Here is a 25824-nt window from a genome sequence, read left to right on the forward strand (position 1 = left end):
TGTTCAGTGGCTTTGAGTTTATGAGTAAGATTGGTCTCTGATTTTTTTCTTTTTTCCATTATTTTCATGTCTTTGGTACTGAAGTATTGAAATTAGGTTAGATACTTACATAAAATTGGTCAAGAAGTGTTCTCTGTTTTTCCTGTTTCTTGGTATTGTTTGTTGTTGGAATTATTTTTTCTTAGTTGTTGGGTGGGACTCCATGGAAAAGCAACCTAAATTTGGATATTTTTCCCTGTGAAAAGTTACTGATTATTGATTGAATCTGTGAAGTGATTTTGTTCCTTAGTTTTGTATGCTATTTTTTTTCATCCTTTTAAAATCTGTCGTTGACACTTTTTTCATTTTGTCTTTTATGTTCCACATATTGAAATTTTGAAAACTTGTTCTTTTTATTTGGCCATGTGCATTATAAATTCAGCAAGTAGTCTGTGCAAGATAATCTAAATATATTTTATATACATACACAATACATACATGCATACACACACACACACACACACACACACACACTCGCATATGTGCACACTTATAGCTCCTGAGTTTTGTTTTTATACTTTGTCCTTATTTTACCTAGTCTTTTTTTTTTTTTTTTCTCATACCAAGGATTGAACTCATGATCTAGTGACTGCTGGGCAGGGGCTTATGCTGCTGAGCTAAATCCCCAGCCCCTATTTTATCTAGTCTTAAAAATCATACTCCTTGGATATAAATTTTAGATTTGCAATAAGAGTTATTTTTTTTTCATATAAAAGATGAAATGTTTCTGACCACCTGGGTTACATTATTGGTAAGTTACATTAGCTTAAATTGTTTCTTTCAGTTTATTTTCTAAAATTACCATTATTATTTTGAATTTAATCTTGTTTGGGTTCTCAAACTTGTGGGTAGGCATTTTATGGTACTGTACAGATGTTAGAGAAGTGTCTTACCCTTCTCTTGATATTCCCATTAATCATAGGCTACTGTTAGACCTGTTTTTCTCTGTTTTTCAGTTTTATGATTCTCCATGTTGTATTCTGAGAAATTTCTTCTAGCTGCTCCTGGTTAACTGATGGTATTAATTTTTTACTGCCTTTACTGCCTGCTAATAAACTTATGTATGAGATTTAAATTCCAGTTCATCAATTTTTTTCATTTTTAGTACTGTTTTCAAAATATTAGCTAATTGTTTATAATATTTTTCTAAATAAATTTTCAGAATTATCTTATTTTGTTAAGATTATATTACAGTAGTTTTATGATTTGTGTGCTGTAGCATCTAAACAATTTTGGATCTGTTCTTGGTGCATGGTATTTCTGCTAGTTCTCACTTAAAATATTTTTTTTTCTTAGGTGCTTATTTAATTTTGACTGGATACTGTTCATTGTCTCAGAAACATCATAATGATTATGGTTTTTCTTTAATGCTTAGCATGAAGCTACCCCCTTCTGTAGGCAGGATTTGGACTTACTTATGTTAGAATGCTTGGGTATACGACCAGTTGGGTGTCCTTGACTTCATGTTTTGAGGTTTGCAAGACTATGCAAATCATGTGAGCCTCAGCAAATGTGCAGGTCTATAGCTAAAACAAATTAGCTGTGTCTGCCCTGTGTCTAATACTGCCTTGTGTCTGGTACTATCTTGTGTTTAGCGCTGAAGCAGCCTTCTCTGCTGTTCCCTCTGCAGGTTGGTGTGGAATAAAGGGACACAGGTTGAATTCTGGTTACCCTTCTTTTACAGCTGTGTCATTTTTGGGTGGAACAATAGTCCACATTAACATCAGGAGAAATTTTTTTAAATGTAACTTTCTGCTTTGTCAGATACAGATTTATCTCTGCCCTTTTTGTCCCATGAGATTACCTAAATTGAATTACTTTTTTGGCAGGATTGCCCCAGAGTATATGTGGATATAATGTGCTAACACTCCATTTACTTCCAAATTCCTGGGTGGTTTGGTATGTGTGTGTGTGTGTGGTAGTGGTAAGATTTTGGCTTGAGAAATCTGTAACACTTAAAAAAACTGTTTATTTTGGTTAATTTTCCCATAAATATGTGTGTGTGTTTGTGGAGTTGTTTTGCTGGAGGTGCAGTGCAAGTAACACAGCTGTTAAAGGAAGTGAAAATAAAAGCTATAATAAATGTTTGGTAGAGAGATTTTTGATACAAATATTATTTATATTAGATTTTTTGCTTGCATCTAATTTTTTTTTTCATTTTTTTTAGGGGTAAAAACGTTTCCATCATGGCTCATTCCAAGACAAGGACAAATGATGGAAAAATTACTTATCCTCCGGGTGTTAAGGAAATCTCAGATAAAATATCCAAAGAGGAGATGGTGAGGCGGTTAAAGGTGAGTAAAATTAAATACTTATTTTGAATATCTGTTTAATTTGGGAGTTTCTTGTGGGAATCATATAAGAGTATATCTTGTTTGGTCAATGTAAAAAAAATTTAAAGCAGAAAATGACAGAAAGTGTAAAGGAAGAAGCGTAAGAAAGAGAGAAACAGTAGGGATTTTTTAACTCCTGTTAATGGGAGAGCAATTAGGTGAAACTTAAAGAATTTCTAGGGCTTTTTGTACTTGATACTAGAGAACAAATTTACAATACAGTATTCTTGTATTCTTTTTTGTGTTTACAAAACTGTCTCCTTTCTCCTATATCATATCTCATTTATTTTCTAAAACTGCTTAAATCTGAGGAAGTTTTTTTTTTTTTTTGCCTTTTTTTGTCTTTTTCGTTTTTACCGGTACCGGAGATCGAACTCAGGACTGCCTGCTTATGGCAGGCGCTTATGCCGCTGAGCTAAATCTCCAGCCCTATCTGAGGAAGTTTTAACACTTTGTATTACTTAAGCTGTAGGTTAGTTATTTTCATTGTTTTAGCTTTTCTCTCTACTTCTGACATGGTAACAGGTCAAAAATTTTTTTGGTTTGTTTTTGTTATTTAGTTTTTTGAGACAGGGTCTTGCTATACACACTCGACTGTCTTAAACTCTCACTCTGTAGCCCAGACTGACCTTGAACTCCTGGTGAGCCTCTTGCCTTAGCCTTCCTGGTACTGGGATTACAGTGCTGTGCTACCACTTCTGGCTACAAGTCAAGATTTATAATAGTGAATTTTGTGGATGAGTCAGTCACTGTTTGACAGGGGTCTATTACATATACTTGAATGATGTTTCACCCTTTCCTTTAGGCCAGTGATGGGTCCCTGTGATTATTAACATGATTGAAGTAGTGTAGTTGGCAAAAGAATATTAAATTCTTTCAACAGTGAATTAGTCCTGTTTGGTGCCTGAAACACAATACCTGACACCCACAGCTTATGGGGAGGTTTATTTTGGATTATGTTTTTGGCCCATGGTCAGCTGTCTCTCAGAGCATGAATGAAATGGCAGAGGATCATGGTGAAAGAAAGCTGCTTACTTTATGGTGGTCAGGAAGCAGAGCACTAAGGAGTTGCCAGGGAAGGAAATATACCCTTTGGGGTCCTGCCTCGTGTCCTGTCTCTTCTGACCAGACCCCATCTCCTCAAGAGTACTCTCAGAAATGGATCACCAAGTGGATGTATCTGCTGATAAGTGAAGCACCCCCATGATCAAGCCACTTTCAAAATCCTTGCCTCTAGGATGTTGGGAGTTTGGGGGACATTCCAAATCTAAATCGTAATAGTCTTTTATTTTTGAGCATTTTCTTTCCTGTAGATTTTACCTACCTGGACATTTATGTTGCTTGATATATTATTGTTATCATTTAAAGAAACATGATATATGAAAATACAAAAATTGTACATATTAATGGGTTATCATGTAACATTTCAGTACAGACACACATTGAGTAATGTTTGCAGTTATTAATTAAATGTATTCCTGTGGAAAATATTTTCTTAATCATCGAAGGCCCAAGATCCTTAAAATAACTTTTATGTTGGTACATGATATCCATTTTTAAGGAGAAAGGTATGTTAGAACTGTTACACATTTCACATAAGTCTTGAATGTCATACATTTATTTATATATAAAGTGTTAGAATGTCAGGTATATGTTTATTCAAAAGAAACATCTTTGAGAAGATTAGATTTAAATAATATGGATGTTTTACTGTGTTTAGGAGTATGTGTATAGTTTACCAGAAATGGTCAGGCTACAAATCCCTTCAATATGTGATATGTTTTACTTTCTACATTATTTGCATTCTTTTGATCTGTTGAATGTTTAGAGAAACTAGTATATTTATTTTCTTAAATTTGTTTATCAGGAATAATAGGTTAATGTACCTGTAGTTTGCTGAGACACTACTTGAATGCAAACAGGATACTTACATATGTGCAGTCCAATTAGCATTTAGTGCCTTTAGGAGATGCTATTTTTTTATTTAGCCTCATAGGAGTTACTAATGAATTTTATAACACCATTTGAATTGCAAATAGTTGGGAGAAATTTCTAGTATCTGTGTATTGAAGAAATTTTGGTTAGTCTTGGCATAATGATTTTCATAGTACATATATTAATGTTTGATAGTATGTTTTCATTATTTTGTAGACGTTTATGCCTAACAGCAATTTGGTTAATAACACCTTTTTAATCATTTATTTTCTTAAGTTCCACTTGTTGCTATATTTATTTTTAGAGAAATATAAAAAGAATTAAATGAGATAATTTTCGCTATATACAAGTACTTGTATGTCTCATACATTATAGCAGTTTGCTAATATGTCTGGTGATACTGTTTAAATAATTTTTAGTTTTTAAAATAATATTTTATTTAAAATATACTGGAGTCACATTCCATTTTGTTTTGTTCTTGCTGTGTGGTTCAATCTGGCCTTGAGTTCACTGTGTAGTCCAGGCTGGCCTCAAACTCATGGTGATCCTCCTTATGCATCAGTCTCCTGAATGCTGGGATTATAGGCGCCTGCCACCCTACCCTGACCAGGCCCACTCTTGTGAAGAGATTCTAAAGAAAAAAAAATAGTTTTTTGTATCAAGCTGTTTCTTCTTCTGTGTGTGTATATGTGTCTGTCCGTCTGTTTGTGCCTGTATGTCTGTGTTTGGGTTAATAACTTGGTTATTAAAGCAAATTTACATTGTTATTTTTTTAAGACATGGTCTCACTAAGTTGCCTAGGCTGGCTTTAAACTTGTGATCCTCCTGCACCAGCCTCTCAGAATGCTGGGATTACAGGCATGTGTCACCATAACCCAGCTAAAGCATACATCATAGAAGTGTTAAAAAGTTAAAATAGCCCTGGACTGTGTATCCTTAAACTGATGGCAGTGCTGGATTAGAAGAATTTCTCTGTTGCTGGTTCTGGCATCTGACCTAATAGAACTGAGGAATTGTTTTATGAGAAATGGCTTTTCCATGGTTGTTCTGCAAATTCATCACAAATTTGACTATTTGTTACAAAGAAGTCTAGCTTTACAGCAAGTAGAAATTTTTGCAATATAAAAGTCTAAGCCATAGACATTGATCCTTGGTGGCAAGACCTGTGTTGCTTAGCATTTCCAGCACCACCTAGTGGATGCTTGATGGGCACCCTTGCGTTAGAATTCTATTTAAATACTAGGTTAGGCAGTTCTGTTAGATCGCATTTAAAATAAGAATAGTACAGAGTAAAGTTATCATTGTCAGAGAAAACACTTTACAGAATTTAAACTATATGTACGCTCCTTCACCATTCTTGTTTTTTGTGTGTATTTTCAATAAAGGATCCATTTCTTGTAAGTTGCTTGTCAACCCATATATGCCTTTGAATTAATGAAATATCCATATCATATTCTCTTTTACTATAGCACAAGAAATTTTTTTTGGATGCTATGGCAGTCATTTCTTGGTAACTTTTCAGGGATAAAGGAATGCTTTTGACATCATTTCTTGAGTCTGTTTATATATTGTCTTGAATATGTAAAACTAAATCAGGAATAATCTAATGGTTTAGATGGAAAACTAAATCGTCATACTAGATCCCCTCCCCCAGGGATACATTATTTCTTCTGTTGAAAGGATTAGAAATATTATTAAAAGGATGTTGTTTTTAAAGACATACTTTTAGTCCAGCTATACAAGTGAGACCAGATGTTTCAGCAAATATTAGAACTCTTCCAGGGACCACAGGCATAAAGTTAACTTAAAATTTAAAAAATCTTGTTAGCAGATATGTTGCTTAAATGAAAATTATTTTACTTAGTCTTTTTTTTTTTTTTTTTTTTTTTTGAGACAGGGTCTCCCTATGCAGTTTCATCTGGCCATGAGCTCACTTTGTAACCCAGGCTGGTTTCAAACTTCCAGTGATCCTCTTACCTCAGCCTCCCAGAGTGCTGGTGATTATAGGCATATGCCACCATGACCAGTTTTTTATATTCTTTCAAGGACAAGTTTATTATCTTTAAAAAAGGATTATTCTGGTTTTAGAAGGATCTTGTTCTTACGCTTAATGTAGAAATGTAAAATAGTTATTTGAAGTTAATGTTTGCAGCTAATATGATTTTATTTCAGATTTCTGAATTTTTACATTGTCACTATTTCATTATTTTTGTTTTTATATAGATGGTTGTCAAAACTTTCATGGACATGGACCAGGACTCTGAAGAAGAAAAGGAACTTTATCTAAACCTAGCTTTACATCTTGCTTCAGATTTTTTCCTGAAGCATCCCGATAAAGATGTTCGTTTACTGGTAGCATGCTGCCTTGCTGATATTTTCAGGATTTATGCTCCTGAAGCTCCTTACACATCACCTGATAAACTAAAGGCAAGTACTGATTTAAAGAGTTGCCAAGACTATACTTGGATATGGCGAATTAAAAGATTTTCTTTGGCTTCTTTGACAGTAGCTGTAGTAATCTTTTGTTGAATTTCTGTTTTATTTTGGTCTTTCTTTAGGTAATGTCTGATCTTCAGGATAAGATTAATACAGTGAATACTAACTATAAATTTAATATCATTAGCTCTTCATTTTTCAGTATCATTTTACCTTTTGAAAACCTGTTTTGAAGACCATGGTCAGTATTTAAAAGTCATTACCTAGTATATACCTGGATTCATGCTATATAAAAGATATCAAATGATAAGAGAGACAAAGCAGAATTTTTTGGGTAACAAAAAGCAACTAGTACGGAAGGCAGTTGTTGGAATTGTTGATTGTAGATGTGTTCAATCTGCAGCCTGCTTTGTGGATTTTTATTTCTTATTTTGCTCCTTCTTAAATGCTTAAATGTTTAAAAAATGAGAAAAGTTTTGTTACTTTGATATAAATACATTAGCTTTATTATATATTTTATATGTGGTCCAAGACAGTTCACTCAGCAAAAAAAAGAGGCCCAAAAAAGAAAGAGAGGGCTACAGGTTGGAGATGAGTAATAGAGAATGATGATTCATACAAAGATTATTAATCTACAGTATAAAAAAAGACAGTTTATTTGTTTCATTTAATAAACATCCATGTTAATTTTGGGTAAAAAACTGGATTTACAGTGGTGAGGGATAAAAATAAACAAAAAACTATAGGTGGTTCTTGGGTTCATGAAGTTGCCTTTTGATAATTGGAATGACGAACTTGCCACTTGATCAGATCTGCTAAGATTCAATTATGGAATGCTTGCCTGTTGGGCGTGCTTGTTTTATATTTTCATTAGTGACAGAATTAAGGTGAGGGGATTATAGATGGCAGTATTTGTCATTTAAAAGTTGAACTGAATTCTAAGATTTGAGAAAGGTCAAAGAATTATAGTAGACAACACAAATTGGTTATGCAATGTATGTTTCCAGGTATGTAAATTGGTTTCTAATTGTGAACTTTTGATTTGTAAAAATTGGTTTATGTAATGATTGTATTTGTTCAATATAAGGTATGACTCTTCCTCACCAGGTGTTCTGTTAGAATCCCGAAGAGGAAACATTGCTTAAGATTGCTGCTATACAATTTATTTACCTCTCTTACGGATTTGTCAGTTTATCCCCTGTAGCTATAATCAGTGACTTAGCCCATGATTTGTGCTAATGAAGCACAGATTTGCTCTCTGTAAAAGAACAGTTTAGGAAAAGAATATTGAAGGGCTAAGATTAAATTAGGGTCTTTGTAGGTTATTTACTAGCTGAAAAGTTTATCTTGTTTTTCTGACCAATCTTTTGGTTTTATTCTTAGCCCCCCCCCCATTTCCTGCCTTGGTTTAAGGGGGGTTAGTATTTTAAAAACTACATACACACATACATACATACACACACACACTTTTTTTTGGTCTCACTATACATTTCAGGTTGGCCTTGAGCTCACTTTACTGTAGCCCAGGCTAGTCTTGAACTTGCAGCGATCCTCCTACCTAAGCCTCCCAAGTGCTGGGATTATAGAAAATTACTGATTTTTAACGAACTTTATAATCTGTTTTCATTAGCATCAAATTTGTATTTGTCTTTGTCTGTGATAAGGTCACATAGGTATAGTTGTTAATCAGGTCATTACGGTCCTCACCTTTCTTTCTTTGGTCAGTTTGTTACTGTTGCCAGCAACCCTTTTTATATACCTAGCTTCCTTTTCAAGTCAGCAATGGAGAGGTTATAAGTAAGTTGACTTTTCTCCCGTTAGAGCCATTATGGCTATGTTCCTTTTTAGGTAGTCTCAGAAGAAGGGTTCATTTATGAAGAAAATATTTTTTTATTATTATTATCCAAGTCACTTTTTGAAGGATCTACTTCTGATAGTACTTTCCTTGAAAAACCACTCAACATTTGCGTAGTATGTTTGTTACCTTTAAAAAAATGTTTATTGTCTTATAGGACAGACTTTTCCCACCTGTTGATTGATTACATGCTTCTTTTGTGGAGTAAGCAATTATAATTTTAAACCTTGAAAAAACTTTTTAGAAACATCAATTTAATTTTTTGTAAAACTAATTTTAATAAGGACCTAACTAAAAATGACATTGAACTTGTCTCTACAGCTATAAATGGGGTAAATGAAAAGCAGGAGATGATAGGAATAGCCTGAGAAATGGTGGCAGGTTGGGCGGAGGAGGGACGGAGAAGGGGAGTAATTATAGGAAAAGGATAGGAATAGGAAACTTGGCAAGTTGATGTCTAAGGGTCTTTTATGATATCTAAGCCTCTGTGTGCAATCTCATCTTGTCATTTAGTAACCTGTTTTTGGTACCAGGGTTTGAATATAAGATTTTTTGCATGTGCTAGTTAACTGTTGTGTCATGGGGCCTACCTCCTCACCCATTTTTTTTTTTTTTTAACTTTTAAGTTTTTTAAAATCTATTAAGTTGTCCAGGCTGCCCTTGAACTTGAATTTTTCTGCTGCAGCATTCAGAGTAACTAGGATTATAGGCGTGGGCTACCATACCTAACTTACTTGGCAATTGTATTTTGGGATTATCTCTCCCCCCCCCCCCCCAATTGGGGATTGAACTCACGACTGCATGCTTGTAAGGCAGGCACTTATGCCACTGAACTAAATCCCCAGTCCATTATACATTTTTAAAAACATGTTCTTGCCAACTTAGGCTACTACTGGTACCTGCATTAGTGTCCCATCTGGTAGTTTGTATTGTACTGCTTTTGCTGCAAATGTATCTGATAACTTTTATTGACCTTTTTACTAATACAGTTAATAAAAAGCCATCTTATTTGACAGTCATGCATGGACCACTGGTGGTTCAAGCCAACAGGCAGTGAGACATGACAAACTGCAGTTGTACACATACTAAACTATGCCTTTGCTACATAGTTAGTATATATATGTTTCAGCAAATTGAATTAGCTCTAAGTTACTGCAACATTTTTTATTCTGATTATAAATTTTAATTGACTTGGTTTTCAGGTGTATTTATTTAACTTTCTATAGGAATTATTTCCCTACTTTAAGAGCATGTCAATGATTCAATTTTTCCCCCTTCCCTAGGCTTGAAAAGTTAATCAAACAACACAAATGTCAGATTGCTTCCTTACTTCAGTTATTATCATCTCAGCCTGTGTTGCGTCTAATTGCTTACTGTGTGTGTGTGTGTGTGTGTGTGTGTGTGTGTCTGTCTGTCTGTCTGTCTGTCTGTCTGTCTCTGTGTGTGGCTGCACAGCTTCCTTGCCAGTTCTCCTCAGCTGGCAGGTTCTTCATTGGTGCACAGGCTGTGGGGGACTACATTGTTTCTTTGCTGTTTCTTCCCAGCCTGTAGGGCTTCCACTGGAGGGGGTGTGGGGGTGACTGCATTGCTTCCTTGCTGCAGAGCTGCTGCCCCTCCTTTTTTAAATTTTTGCTGGCTACCTGAATTCTCACTGTCCACGGGGGGATTCAAGTCTCTTCACCTCCTTCCTGTGTCCATGGGACCCACCTCTCTCTTCTTTTTCTTACTTATGTTGCTATAGTCCAGGGTCTGGATACCAAAACTTGAAGAGGTTTTTTCCTCTGCTGCTCACCACTCCACCATTTTCCCGGAAGTCCTCAGTTTAATGTTTTCTTCAGGATGGTAGAATCCTAGTCAGTGGTGGTGAACATAGAGCATGTGTGGCATAGCGCAAGAACCAAGTTGCTTCATTGTTGCCCCAGCAACTGAACATTGAATATTCAGGTTTAAGGCAGGATTGGCACTCTGTGATAAATAAGTGAGTTTTGGTGCAGTGTCATGAGCACTCAGTCTCTAAAAGATTTGCTGTCACTGAGAAACAGTGTTTTTCATATAAAGTTGTACTTCATGAAATCCACCCAGGCTGGATGTGGTGGCGCAGGCCTCTGTAATCTCAGTACTTGGGAGACTGAGACAGGAGGATTGCTGCAAGTTTGAGGCCAGCCTGGGCTACAAAATGAGTTCAGGCTTGAACTGCATACTGAAATGGTGTCTCAAAAAGACAACAAAAACAAACAAAAAAAACCAAAACAAAACCACCCAGTTTTTTCTTGGTTATATTCAATGTGATTGTGATCTAGCTAGCTAGCTATTTCTAGGATTAACTTTTGTTTCTTAATGTATATTTTCATTTAGTAATTATAACCTGAACGGTGCTTTCTTTTTCTTTTAAGGATATCTTTATGTTTATAACAAGGCAGTTAAAGGGACTGGAGGATACAAAGAGTCCACAATTCAATAGGTATTTTTATTTACTTGAGGTAAGCAGTGCATTTTATCCTGAGATAACATTTAAAAAATTTTTTTGTGTGTGTGATTGCATATTTTTCAATTAAAGTACTTACATTTTATCTTTTGTCTATTTCCTCTTATTTTTAGAACATTGCTTGGGTCAAGTCATATAACATATGCTTTGAGCTAGAAGACAGCAATGAAATTTTTACCCAACTATACAGAACATTATTTTCAGTTATAAAGTAAGTTTATCTTATTTTACTAAGTATAAAGTGTTAAGCTGGGGATTTAGCTCAGCAGCACAGGTGCCTGCCTGGCAAGTGCAAGGCCATGAGTTTGATTCCTGGTACCAAACAAAAAAAGCATTAAAAAATATAACGGTAAAGGATTTTAAACTTATAAGTGAATTCACATAAATTGGGCTTGTTATGGTAAATATTAAAGGGCAAAGAATTACAATTTAAGGTTATGCATACTGTCTTTATTATTTATTTATTGGTACTGGGGATCTAACTCGCAACCTTGCACTTGCCAGTTAGTCACCTGTGCTGCTGAGCTAAATCCTTGGCCGTACATAACTGTTTTTAAAATGAATGGACTGAAGTTAATTTTAAATTGTGAGGGATTGAATATCATTAGTAGAACAGTGGAGTAGGTCAATGTAAAATTTATATTATTTGTTCTTTATTTAAATTATATACTGACTCCTTAAATGCATGTGGCTATTTTGAGTTTTTGTGTGTTTAAAATTATGTACTAAAATTTGAGAACCGCTTGGGTAAGACAAAATTGAAGATTTAATCATCTGGTCCTAAGATTGATTACAATTGGGAGAAAGTAATCCAAGGAAGTTTAAAGATATTTTGGATACTATAAGATTTGGAGAATACAGGAAAGCTTTGTATGAATACATACAACAATTTCATTATTTTATGTCATTTTTGTAAAGTGCTATTACCTTATGATTAACACCTGTATATCTCCATGATACTTTAAATTAAGTATATTTTAAATTTCAGCAATGGCCACAACCAGAAAGTTCATATGCACATGGTTGACCTTATGAGCTCTATTATTTGTGAAGGTGATACAGTATCTCAGGAGCTTTTGGATACAGTTTTAGTTAATCTGGTGCCTGCCCATAAGGTGAGTAGTAATATGTACTAAATATTTCTAAATACTATAAATATTTATATCTAGATTTGTGCTTACATTCTAAATACAATTTATCCTACTTTTAACTTTAATGTGCTGATTAATCGTAATGCTTACTGTTTAAAGTGTAATATGTTTAGTTGTTGCTCATTAAATGAGAAGGAATGATTCCTGCAACCAAATATCTGAATAAGTCAGTTTTGTTTTTATGGTATGTTTCAGAAGATAAGTTAAAAAAATGAGCTACTTAAATGCAACTACGTGATTTTATACATTAGAGGATGGAACCAGTTAGGGTCTTAACTAAAAGACAGTGATAGCATAGTAAGTGAAATTAAGAGAAGTTTTTACTGATTGAAAGACAAGGAATAAACTGATGACTGTTTTTTGACTAAATAGTATTAATAAAATACCATCTTTATTTTCTGTTGTGTTTTGATTTTTGAAAATGAATTGTCCTATAAGAGTTATAAATATAGTCCTATGATTTGAGAGGGGTTTAAGACTCTGGAGAAGTATATACGAATCACTAATAAAAACATCTTTTTGAATTTAAAACTTTCTACCAAAATATAATCTTAATCTACAACTGTATAGCATTAATATGAATTCTTCAATAAAAATGACATCATATTCAAAATTTCAAAACTTAAAATAATCATACCAGTGCTGAAAGTAGGCAGATTGTACAGATAGTAAGATTAGACCTCAGAAGTTCAATTTAATATAGTTATTAAATGAAATCATTGGTGCTGGCATAGTGTAAGCTCTCCATACTTTTGCTGTCTGGTGTCATTCCCACTAGTGTTTTAGCTGTATGTGGCTCTTCTCATCTTAATTCTACCCAGTCCAACCTTGTCTCTACAGTCAACCTATCCTTGGTAGCCATAAGAGGGAAGCTGGCAGGGAGAGAAGACTTCTTAAGGCTCATTCAGCCACCTCTTTCATCTTGTTGCCTACATGTAATTAGGATCTCCATTACACTTTTAATTAAAAGAACTGTAAAAACTGGGTAGGGGCCTAGCATCTGGCTTTGTTGGGAGAGATGGCCAGGAGATCCTGGCTTGATGCCTCATAGATTTAGCCTGAGTTTTTGGGTTCAGCAGCAGACTATCAGAGATGTCCCAAGTGTTCATCTGTCCAGTTCACCGTCACGAAAAAGACTTTTTGGGGCAGAGAGTGGGCCTTGTTTTCTGGTCTGAAAGTACAGCTAAAGGTTAGAACATCTGCCTACTATGTGTGAGGTACTGAGTTTGATCCCCAATACTGCTGAAACAATATAATAGTACACCTAATAGGCACTTTGAGTGTACATTTGTTTCTTCATTTTTTTATACAGAGCCACTTTTGTAAGCTAGTATTCTAAGGCCTAACTCTTACCTGTGAATACAGGAGCTGGAATCTTCTCACCAATTAGTACTTGTAATTCTGTCCTCTGCTTAGTATGTTTAGCTTAGACTGGAACTTTCCCAGGTGAATTTCTGTTGTATAGCTTGGGATAGTTTCAGCTCTTTGTGGTTTAATGAATGTTTATGGTCTGAATAAACATTCTAATAAAGCTTTACAAAAAATCATGATTTACTAAAATGGATTAAAAATAAAATGCTTACATGTATTAATCATATAAAAATAAAAATCCCATCAGTAGACATATGAAAGGAAAAGATAGGAGAACATCTTAATAGAAAAGAAAATGGTCATTGAAACTACAATCTGGATTAGATTATATATGGAAATATTTTGAGATCTTGGAGTTGGATCTGAGAAAATTACACAGACACTGATAATAGTAGAAAAAACATGAGTAAGACTCAGTATGTTTAGTGATAGAGGTAATACTCAATAAAAAGTACTTAAAATACTCCAGAATTGGTGGAAAGCATGCCTTTGTGGCTTAGAAAGAAAAAGTATCATGAGCAGAATAAAAAATACATCCCTGTTCAGGCATATCTTGGAGAAAATGAGCATCAAAATAGGAATAATATATAATACATGCAGAATGAGAAAGTATAGCCTTTAAAAAGAAACAAAGGACAAACTAATGAGTAACTTTGCCACTGAGTGGATAGTTGCCACATAATAGTGGAAATGTCTTCTGAACATGGTGACAAAAAATAACCTTAACCTACAGTTCCATGTCTGGTTTAACTGAGGACATTACATGCTCACAAATCCTTCCTAAAAGTATTACATGAGTACCTTACAGAGAAGAAAATTGAATTTTAAAGTTATTAAATAAGTAGTGATGAACAAGAAGTGCTCTTAATGAAGACTGATATATAAAAAAAAGTAATAATTAATGATTAATTAAAGGAGTATTAGCAAATTGACCCTAACCACTGGATGAAAATAGCATATACACTGACTGTTTAGTAAGTATTATCATCTTGTTGATGGTTAGGAATATTCAGATGCATTGATTAGATTAGCTTTGAAGTTTTTTTTTTAATTTTAATTTAAAATACAACAGAACAAAGCCAATTGACATAGTGCAGTGAAATTGGTACAGAACATCACAATAGGTTACCGGGATAGCAGTAATAGGTACCACAGTATATCTTGTTATCTTCACTTAAAAAAAATTTTTTTTTTTTGAGACATCATCTCACTATATATAGTCCAGGCTGGCTTTGTACTCGCTGCACAGCCCATATTGGTCTCAAATTCACGGCAATTCTTCTACGTAAACCTCCCGAGTGCTGAGATTACAGGTGTGTGTCACCACACCTGACAGCTTTATACTTTAAAAGAAGTAGTATGTTCCTCTTGAAATTTTAAAAATTATAAGAAAAGAAAGTGATAGTGTATGCCTATAATCCCAGCAGTTGGGAGGCTGAGGTAGGAAGATGATCAAAAGTTAAAGGCCAGTCTGAACTTTGTAGCAATACTTCATCTCAAAAAACAATAGCAAAAACAAACAAACGGGAGAGGTGGGAGAAGTGCAGCAAATGTAAAAAACCTGAATTTACTATTTACGTTTAATAAGGCAGTAGTGAGATTGGTTTGAAGATAATCCTGCTGTTGGATAATAATAAGAGAAACAGCTAAAATACAGCCATGGAAAGTTAGATGTGAAAGGTTGGATAATGTATTGCCAGACAAATACAAATCAAAAGAAAAGTGAAGTAGCTTAATAATATTTTACTTTATTTTTTATTATTTTTGTCTTTTTGAGACAGCCTTTCACTATTTAGTTCAGTCTGGCCTTAAACTTACTTTGTAGCCCAGGCTGGTCCTGAATTTGCCAGTAATCCTCTTGCTTCAGACTCCTGAGTGCTGGAATTACAGGGGTGTGCTACCATGCCCAACTAATACTTTAGATTGTAATTTTTACTATCTAAAAATGCTTTACTAATAAAGAGGTTTAGTTGTTAGGAATATTTAAAAACTGATATGCATAAACATGCAAATATATAGAGCATAAATTGGGAGAATTAGAAAGATAAAGAAATCCATAATTTTGTGATCATTTTAACTAGTAATTACATGCTTCCCAGTAATTATAAGTAGATCAAGGATGTATAGGGATATTGTAAATTTGAAACATAGAATTGCAGTGACATAATTTGACAAAACAAATTTTAATGACAATATAGAAATGGTCACTGAAATGCTATATATTAAAATTTTTGGGATGCAGGTGAAATAATTTTTAAATGTTACATGATTGAAGTGTTTGATTTGAGAAGTTATACAATATTAACAAGATTAAAAAAAATACATAAGAAGGAACAAACCAGAGAGCAGAAATGAATCAAATAGAAAGCATAGCGACAGTCTATGAAAACCCCAAATTGGAAATTTGAGAAATGTACTTAATAGGTAGACACTTGGTATATAAAGTTAAAGAAAGGGAGATGATACCAGTACATAGTTTAAGAATGAGATGAAGAATAGCATACATGAAGAGAATTCTATGCATAATATATCATACTAACATACTTAAATTAGACAAGATAAATTGCTAGAAAATAAAACATGCCTATTTTGTCTTGAGAGAAAAATCTTGGGGGCTGGGAATTTGGCTTAGTGGTATAAATACCTACCTGGCAAGCACGAAGTCATGTGTTCAGTCCCCCACACCAAGGAGGGGGAAGGAGAGGGAGAGAGAAATCTTGGTTAGCTTTAACAAATTAAAAAAATGTAATTGGTTTTTAAAAACTTTACCTGTAAAACAAACAGAATTCTTCCTTCCCAAACAAAAGTAGCAGCAGTAGAACTCAAGTAAACAATGAAAAAACCCCAGAGGATTCTGGTGATGAGTTAGGTGGTAAATAGTCTTAATATTCAGCAAAATCTGTGATTGGAGAAAAGGGAAAGGTAACCCACAATTCATTTTATGAATAGAGTACACTCTTTGTTTTTTTTAAATTTTATTTTGAAAGTAGTAAAAATGCAACTGCACAAGACAGAACAAAGCCAATCAGCCATTCGAGACAATGCAGTGAAATTGGTACAGGATTTCACAGTAGTACACTTGGATATTAGTAATAGGTAATGTCTTTAACTTTGCAATAGTTGTCCAGTCAGTTAGGTATAGCAAAATCAAACCAAAAATAGAACATTATACTGAAGAGAGCAAAAGAAACATAACAAAACAGTGAAAACAACCTTTGCCTTCAAACAGCAGATAGAAAGAAACCCCCCATATTTGCTATACTGCATATGGTCATCATCCCAAGAGATGCTGAGACATTATCCCCAGTAGCTATAGGGGTGCGGGGGAAGGGTGCTTGATTTTCAGCCCACGTGGCAGTAGGCTCACAGGTAAGGATTCTCCTCCAGGTTGCAGTGCTTCCAAGAGGGCGGGTGAATAAGCCGCTTGAATCCCACCATGGCCGGATCTCAGGAGCTCTGGTTCTCCTCCTGGCCCAAGCCGCAGGCGCTTACCAAGAGGGCGGGTGAATAAGCTGCCTGAGTCCCACCATGGCCGGATCTCCGAGTACACTCTTTCTAAGAAAATCTGACAAAAAACAGTCTCAGAAGGGAGGTAGTTTATGAATATAGGCATATAAATTCAATATAAAAGTCATATCTTCCAGAATGATTTAAAATAATATTGATAATGATCAAATGGGCTTTATTTTCATGTGTGCAACGGAAGATTGGCATGAAAAAAATGTTAGGAACAGACTACAGTAATTGTCCAAAGAAGTAGACCAAAAAGAAGTCTTTCAGTAAATAAAAAACTGGAAAAATTCAATATAATTTGTGATAAAAATTCTTAGCACATTTGAAATAGAAAGGAACTTCCGTAAACTGGTAAGTATAACTGGATACTATACTTTTTGGTGAAATACCAAAGCATTCTCTTTGAAGTTAGATTATAAAATGTTGTCTTTATTCAGGAAAAATCCCAAATATGCTATTTCTAATCAACATTATACTAGGAGTATTAACTGTCCAATACCTGGTTGGTGTTCCATTTTTCATAATACTCATAAGAGTGGAACTTAATTAAGTTTTTCTTTTTAAATTGTTGTTTCTTCAATTTTTATAGGTAACGTATGAATTTCATGCAAAAATTTAAAAAAACTACAATCTTTGGCATACGTGGGTAAAGTTAGTGGAATGAAACAGGTAAAAGGATTTAGAAAGATGATTAGAAAGAGAAACAAAATTGAGTGTTCATCGATAGGATCATGCAGAAAACAAGCAGTGTATATGTAAATTTTTATTTTTTGGTAAATTTTTTGAATAAATGGGAAAATTGGTAAAGTTGTTAGATACAAGGTCAGTATAAAATGTTAGCACAACTTTAAAAAGTTTTAATTTTAGCTTTAATAAAGATATACTTAGAAATGTAATAGATATGCACATGACCTTTTATTTATTAAAGAAAATCATTTTAGTTGCCTGAAAGGCATAGTAGAAAATTTAGTATGTTGAGAGATTTGATATGGAATGAAACTCAGTATTCTAATGACACCAGTTTTTGGTGTGCAAATTGATCAAGATAGTGTGTGTAGTTTATAAACTAAAATGCACAAGGAACACCAAGTGATGAGTAGTAGCCAAACAATTTTGAGGAAGAAAAAGTGGTAAAGACATTTTTAAATATATTTTTTTGGACTATAACCAGGCAAAAATGAACAAGAGAACTTTCGGAAATAATGGGATATTTATAAATGACAGCTTTAAAGATGTAGAAGTGGAAAGTAGAAGTCATTAGAGGGGACACTGGAGTAATCAGTGCTTTTTAGGCAATTGACTACTCATATGGAAAATAAAATTCTTCATACTGTGTATAAAAATAGATTACAGTTGGAATAAAGACCTAAATTTGAAAAACACAAATCAAAATTTTATTTGGAAGCAACAGCTTCTCATCTCCAAACTGAAGAGATAAGATCTTCCAAAAGATTCAAAACCCAGAAACCAGCTATATCCAGAAGATTCCTCAGAAAAATACTCATTACCCAAGGGTCCTAAAACTACCAATAAAGTAATCCACCATAAGCAGCTTACAAGTATCACCCCAGGAATTAAACTTAAAAAAAAGAGGGAAAACTAAAATAAGACACTTAAGCAAAATGGATCCCCAGACTTCCAGTTCACCAAAGGCAAATCCAGAGGTGGTGAGGTGTGACAATCTGAAAGTCCTCCACTACGCCTCTCTGAAGTGGTAACAAAACAATTGAATGAAGCTCTGGAGAAATTGAAATCAGAAATAATCTCTCAGATACCTACAGAGATTGCCCAAATACACGCCATACCACAAGACAACAAAATAGACAAGCTGAAGAACTTTATGGAAGCTCAGCATAGGAAAGAAATGGAATCCATGAAGTAGATTCAAGCAGATATATAGGAGACAAGCTGAAGAACTTTATGGAAGCTCAGCATAGGAAAGAAATGGAATCCATGAAGTAGATTCAAGCAGATATATAGGAGAATAAAAATTCCATTGAAACTATTCAAAGCAGATTAGGCCAGTGTGAGGCTTGGATCTCAGATATTGAAGACAGGCTTCCAGTTAGTGACCAGGAAAGAAGGATTTCTTAAAGCTAGGAAGGGACCATGAGAAATCAGTTAAGTAGTACTAGATGATACAAACAAAAGAATAACTTAAGGTTAATTGGAATCAATGAACAAGCCGAAGATAACACAAAAGATGTTAAAGAATTTTGCAGACATTATAAGAGAAAACTTTCCTGGTAGCGAAAAAGAATTTGACATAAAAATAAGTGAGGTGTATAGAACTCTAATTAGCAATGATAAAAAAAATCTACAAACAGGTTTATCATAGTCAAGATTCCCAAAATTCAACACAATAGAATTCTAAAAGTTGTTAGCCCATCAGAATCACCACTGACTTTTCAGCATGAACTCTCAAGGAGAGTCTGGGGTGAAGTACTCCCAAGTTCTAAAGGAAAACACATTCAGCCCATGCTGATGTATCCCGCAAAACTTATCTTTTGAAACTCATGGAGAAAGAAGATACTTTCATGACAGAGAACATTGGAAGAAATTTATGACAACCAAACCAGCACTCCAAAATGTTCTGAAGGGCATTCTAGAATAAAAACTACAGTTCCATGAACCCCAATAGAAGGAATCCACCTGGAAGGGAAACATAGGAAGGGAAAAAAAAAAGGGGGGGGGAGGAGGAGAGCCAGTAACAGAAAAATAATATGACAAGGACAATCAGTACATTTCAGTTATAACTGTCAGTGTTCCTTTTCTTTTTCTTTCTTTTTTTTTTTTTTTTTTTTTTGGTACTGGGGATTGAACTCATGACCTTGTGCTTGCCAGGCAGGCACTTATGCCACTAAGCTAAATCCCCCCTTATTGTTTTAAAGATAATAAAATCCAACAAAACAAACAGAACAAAACCAATTAAAACAAAGCAGCAGAATTGTTACAGAACTTCAAAGCAGGATACTAGGAAAACAGTAGCTACCATAGTATATCTTACTATCTTCATTATTTGTCCATTCCATCAGGTATAGCAAAATCAAACCAAAACAAAACAGAATAAAACCAGTCAAAACAGAACATTGAATAAATCAAAGCAATCAGAACAAAACAAGATAATGAGAACAATATTGGATTTCAAAGACAGAAGAAAATCCCCTATGTTTGCTATATTACATACAGTCAGTCCTTCCAATAGATACTCAGACTGCTGGCCTCAGGCTTGCAAAGTCAACCAAACAGTACAAGCAGTTAGCTGCTTTTTGTACCTCAGTTGGAATCAACTCAGCCTGTCCTCCAAACCAGCTTGTTGCTTACTGTGGGGTAGGGTATAGTGGGGAGGGGATTGGAGTTGATTCTCAGCCCATGTGCCATAACCATCAATGTTAGTGGTCTTAACTCACCAGTCAAAAGACACTGACAGAATGGATCAAGAAGCAAGATCCAACAATATGCTGCATATAAGACACATTTAATTCAAAAAGAAATTCATACACTGAAAGTCAAAGCATGAAAAACAATACTCCATGTGTTAGCAACCCACAAAAAAGCAGGGAGAGATATTCAATTGTAGACAAAGTGAATTTCAAGCCAAGAGTGATTAAGAGAGACAAAGATCACTACATCCTTGTAAGGGAACAATCCAAGAGGAAGAGATAACAATCATAAACATATATGCAACAAATACATGTGGACCCAACTATACAGTTACTAATGGACATGAAAAAATCAAATAAGTCCTAACATAATGATATTGGGGACCTCAATACCACATTGTCACAAAAAGATCAACTGGACAAAAAACCAATAATGTAATACTAGAATTAAATCAAACTTTGAGCGAATGGACTTAGTAGATGTCTATAGAGTGTTCCACCCCACAACATACATGTTCTCAGCTGCACATGGAATGTTCTCCAAAATAGATGATCTACTGGCCCATAGTAAATGCAAAGGCATTGAAATTGTCCCATGCATACTATCAGACCACAGTCCAGTGAAATTGGAAATCCATGGAAAAGAAACCACAAGAACTTCATTAACATACAGAAATTAAATAGCACCCTGCTCATCAACCAGTGGGTCAAAGATGAAATTGAAGAAATTAGACAGTTATTACAGTTGAATGATAAAGACAGTAAAACACACTGGAACTTGTGGGGCACAATTAAAGCAGTCTTAAAAGGGAAATTTATACCAGTAAATACCCATGTCAGGAAAACAGAGCAAGTGCACATAAACAAGTTAATGTTGAGTCTCAAAACTTTTGGAAAAAGAAGAGCAGGCTAAGCCAAAAGTGGGTACAAGGGAGGAAATTATTAAAATCAGAGCAGAAATCAACACACAGGAGACTTAAAAACAAAAAAACAAAGAAATGATGAATCAAACAGTTGATTCTTTGAAAGATTAATTAAAACTGACAAATCCTTAGCCAACATTTTCAAAAAAAGGAAAGACATAAATCCTTGCAGTTAGGAATGAAAAGGATGAAATCACAATAGGCCCTGCAGAAATCCAGAAGGTCATCTATACCTACTTTGAAAAAAATTTCACCATGCGCTAAGGCAAAATCAGAATAGATCAAACATCCTAATATTAAATTACTGGAAAATAGAGTAGGTAAAACTCTTGAAGACATAGATATTCTAATAAGATGGAAGATACAGAAGAAAAAAATAGATTCCTTTTCATTATATGAATCACCAAAGCTGAATCAAGAAGATAAAAATTCTTGAATAACCGAATATCAATAAATGAAATCAAAGATGTAATAAAAAACTTAGCAACAAAGAAAAGCCCAGGTCCTGACATTCACTGCTGAATTCTAAAAGAAATTTAGCGATGACCTAACACTACTACTTCTGAAACTTTTTGATTAAACTGAAAGAGAAGCAGTACTTCCAGATTCATACCCGATTAAGAAAGAGGCCAGTTTCTTAAGAAAGGCTAATTTCTCTAATGAATATTGATGCAGAAATCCTCAATAAAATACAAATATGCTGCAGCAAAGCATCAAGAATATTACACACCATGACCAAGTGGGATTCATCCCTGGGATGTGTAGTTGTGGTTCAATACAACTAAATCCATGAACTTAAAACATTATACTAACAGAGACAATGACAGAAATCACAGATCACCTTAGTAGATGCAGAAAAAGCTTTTGACAAAGTATGGCACTCATTCATGAAAACTTGACAGAAAATTGGAATAGTCTTTATCTCAATCTGATAAAAACCCTCTATGACAAAGCAACAGCCAAAGTCATACTGAGTAGACAAAAAGTGAAAACTTTTCCAAACTCAGAAAGAATACAAGGATGTCCACTGTCTCTACTCTTTCTCAGCACAGTCCTGGAAAGTTTAGCTGGAATACTTAGACATGAAAGGAAATGAAAGATAGGAAAGGAAGAAGTTAAACTATCATTATTTGCAGATGATATGATACTGTACTTAGAAGACCCCCCAAAACTCCACCAAAAGACTTCTAGATTTAATAAGCAAATTCAACAACATAGCTGGTTACAAAGTCAACATTCAAAAATCAGTATCCTTCCTGTATGTGAATAACAAACTCACTGAGCGAGAAATCAGGGAAAAGTATTTTTACAACGGCATCCAAAAAATTGAAATCCCTAGGAATCAATCTAATGAGGCAAGTAAAAGAACTCTGCTTTGAAAAGGACAGTACTTTGAAAAAGAAGATTGAAGAGGACATGGGGAAATGAAGAGATATCCTTTGCTCTTGGTAGGAAAAACGAGTATAGTGAAAATGGCTGTGCTTCTAAAACTGTTAAACATATTCATTGTATTCACAATCAAAATTCCAATAGTGTATCTCACTGAATTAAAAAAAAATACTAAAGTTCATCTAGAACTAGAAGAGACTTAGAATAGTCAAGGCAATTATGGGCAACAAAGACAAGATGGGGCATCACAATCCCTGAGTTGAAATTATGCTCTAATGCTACTATTGTAAAAACAGTGTGGTACTGGTAAAAAATGATACCCAAAGGTCAGTGAACTGCTTATAGGATGTAGAAGCAACCCCAGGCACATTTAGCCACCTTATCTTTGACAAAGATGTCAAACATTCACTGGAAGAAAACCTCTTTAATAAATGATTCTGAAAAAAGTGGCTCTACAGTCGCTGAAGATTAAAATTTGACCCATATTTTTCACCATGCGCTAAGGTAAAATCAGAATGGATCAAAGATCCTAATATTAAATTACTGGAAAATAGAGTAGATAAAACTCTTAAAAACATAGACGTAGGCAAAGATTTTATGAACAAAAACTGTTGCACAGGAATTACCATAGGGAATCAACAACTGGGATCTCATCCTATTAAAAAGCTTTTCACAGCAAGAGAAACCACCAACAGAATGAGGAGACAACCACAATGTGAGAGAAAATGTTTACCTCAGATCAAGAATTATTATCAAGAATGTATAAAGTACTCAGAAAAATCAGTAGTCCCAGATTCAAAGACGAAATCCAAAGATGGGCATCTCAAATGAATACACACTTCTCAAATGAAGACCTACAGACAGCAAAGAAGTACATGAAAAAATGTTCAGCATCACTGTTCATTCAGGAGATGCAAATTAAAACAGCACTGAGATTCTGTCTCCAGAAATAATGGCAACTATCAAGAAATCAACCAATAACAAATACTCGAGGGGCTGTGAGGAAAAAGCAACCCTTCTTCAGTGTTGGTGGGAGTGCAGACAGGTGCAGCAAAACCCAAACCAAACCAAAATCTAGATGTATAATACAGACATTATTTATGTTTTTCAGAATTTAAACAAGCAAGCTTATGATTTGGCAAAGGCTTTACTGAAGAGGACAGCTCAAGCTATTGAACCATACATCACCAATGTAAGTCTTTAATTATAATTGCTTGTAAGAATGGGTAAGTCAAAATTTTAAACAGTGTTAGAAGCAAAATTTCAGCAAGTAGTTTGTACTTTTAAAATGTATTTCTAAAATGATTTAAGTAGTGTGGTTTCTTTTTTCCTTTCTTAAAATTTTTCTTGTTTAATATTTTCTGAAAGTTCATCTCATTTGTTCATTTTGCTTCTTTCAAATTGCCTGGGAGTTAAAACAGCTCTTATTTGGGTTAAGACGATACACTGTTTATAATACTAGAGATAGAGTTAAGCTTAATTAGATTAAAAAATGCAGTGTGTTATTATTCAGAGAAGTTGCTTATAGCTTTTTGGAGATAAGATGAATTTATGTAACAAGATGACATAAACCAATAGCAAAACCTAGAAATTGAAGGCAAGTATGATTGGCACTAGCAGTTTGGTGAAAGTTGCTTATTTGCTGCTATCACTTGCAGAGTGAATATATGTTTACTTTTTTTGAGAAGGAGAGAAGATTGTAATGGAATGAGCCCTTTGAGTGTTACCCCACTTCTGCTTATAATTGGTCACATAATTTATTTTAGAAAAGTTAATTTTAATCATTAGGTTCATTGGTAGAAGTTTATGGTACTGGTAGGCTTTTTTTTCTTAATAGTTCTCCTGAGTTGTGCTTTCCAGGTGGTACCGTTCATACTGTATTCTATGAATGGTGCCTCCTCGATCAGAGGTCTGACATACAGTGTTTGTGGTGGGTCCCTGTAATTGATTTGACAGATCTTTCTACCCCGTTCTGCTTTCACTCTAAGTAAAGGATGTAAATATGTCTTTACACTTACTTTATTTGGATGCCTTTTTCTGATTCAAAGATAACATAATAAATATTTGAGTGGGATAATAAAGGAAAAGTAAATAAAATGAAGGTATTTATTTGGACTTGTGTGATTTTAGATTCATTATCCTTCCAATAGAGGTATATGTGAAACTATTTACAATGTAAGTTATAGAAATAAGAACAATTGCAGGTAAGTCAGTGTATAACATTTTCCTTGTACCTGCTATTCTTCTCTGGAATTTCTTCCCCCTTATCAGAAGCTGAGGGACTAGTTGCAAGGGACTTAGTAAGTTGATCCTAGCATTTTCTCAATTATATATTTATTTCTAGTAACTTGTTCATTTTTTTTTTTTCTAACATCTGTTTTCTTTGTTCGGAGTATTATATAGGAAGTCAGTGAGGATTATTCCCCCACTTTAAATTCCTAACAGGTCTTATTTTGACTTTTAACTTGTATAATTATATAAAATTACTTTTTAGTGAACTTAATTGTCTTATAGCAATATAAATTTAGTAATGTTAGAAATCATTTCTCAGCTGAGTGTAGTGGCATATTCCTGCATTCCCAGCCCTCAGGAAGCCCCGGCAGAATTATTATTAGTTTGTGGCCTGGCTAGTCTGCATGGTGAGTTTAAGCTCAGCCTCAACTACAAAACAAAATCCTGTCTCAAGACATGACCTACACCTCCGGCACCTCCCCCTCCCCGAAATGATCACCAGCCCTGTTTGGATTTATAGATGGGATAGCTGTTGTTCCTTGCATAGAATTAGCAAGAAGCAACAAGATGCCAAGGTAATAATAATCTCACCTTTTTTTCCCTACTTGTTTTTACTGTTGTGTCTGGAGGTGTCCATGGGCAGAAGAACCAAGGTGTCCCCAGCCCTTGAAAGAAGAGAGTTATAAAGGCCAGGATTATAGCTTAGTGACACCATGCCTGCTTAGCAAGTGCAAGGTTGTGAGTTTGATTCCTGATACCAAAAAAAAAAAAAAAAAAAA

At 34.4% G+C, this 25824-nt stretch overlaps 1 protein-coding gene across 5 annotated transcripts in view; it reads left to right on the forward strand.

Annotated features, from left to right (window-relative positions):
* Positions 1 to 25824, forward strand: part of Pds5b (PDS5 cohesin associated factor B) — a 212360-nt gene that overhangs the window by 73419 nt on the left and 113117 nt on the right. For all 5 annotated transcript variants that reach the window (XM_063232617.1, XM_063232615.1, XM_063232616.1 and 2 more), the window contains exons 2-7: positions 2207 to 2333; positions 6531 to 6734; positions 10992 to 11078; positions 11197 to 11294; positions 12072 to 12198; positions 23925 to 24005. In XM_063232617.1, the coding sequence (XP_063088687.1) occupies positions 2226 to 2333; positions 6531 to 6734; positions 10992 to 11078; positions 11197 to 11294; positions 12072 to 12198; positions 23925 to 24005 (705 nt within the window). In that variant the 5' untranslated portion in view covers positions 2207 to 2225. The remainder of the gene's footprint in view (positions 1 to 2206; positions 2334 to 6530; positions 6735 to 10991; positions 11079 to 11196; positions 11295 to 12071; positions 12199 to 23924; positions 24006 to 25824) is intronic.

The sequence above is a fragment of the Cavia porcellus genome, unplaced genomic scaffold (assembly GCF_034190915.1).
Source record: "Cavia porcellus strain 051 isolate PalLab524CR breed Dunkin Hartley unplaced genomic scaffold, mCavPor4.1 scaffold_21, whole genome shotgun sequence".
Classification (NCBI taxonomy): Eukaryota; Metazoa; Chordata; class Mammalia; order Rodentia; family Caviidae; genus Cavia; species Cavia porcellus.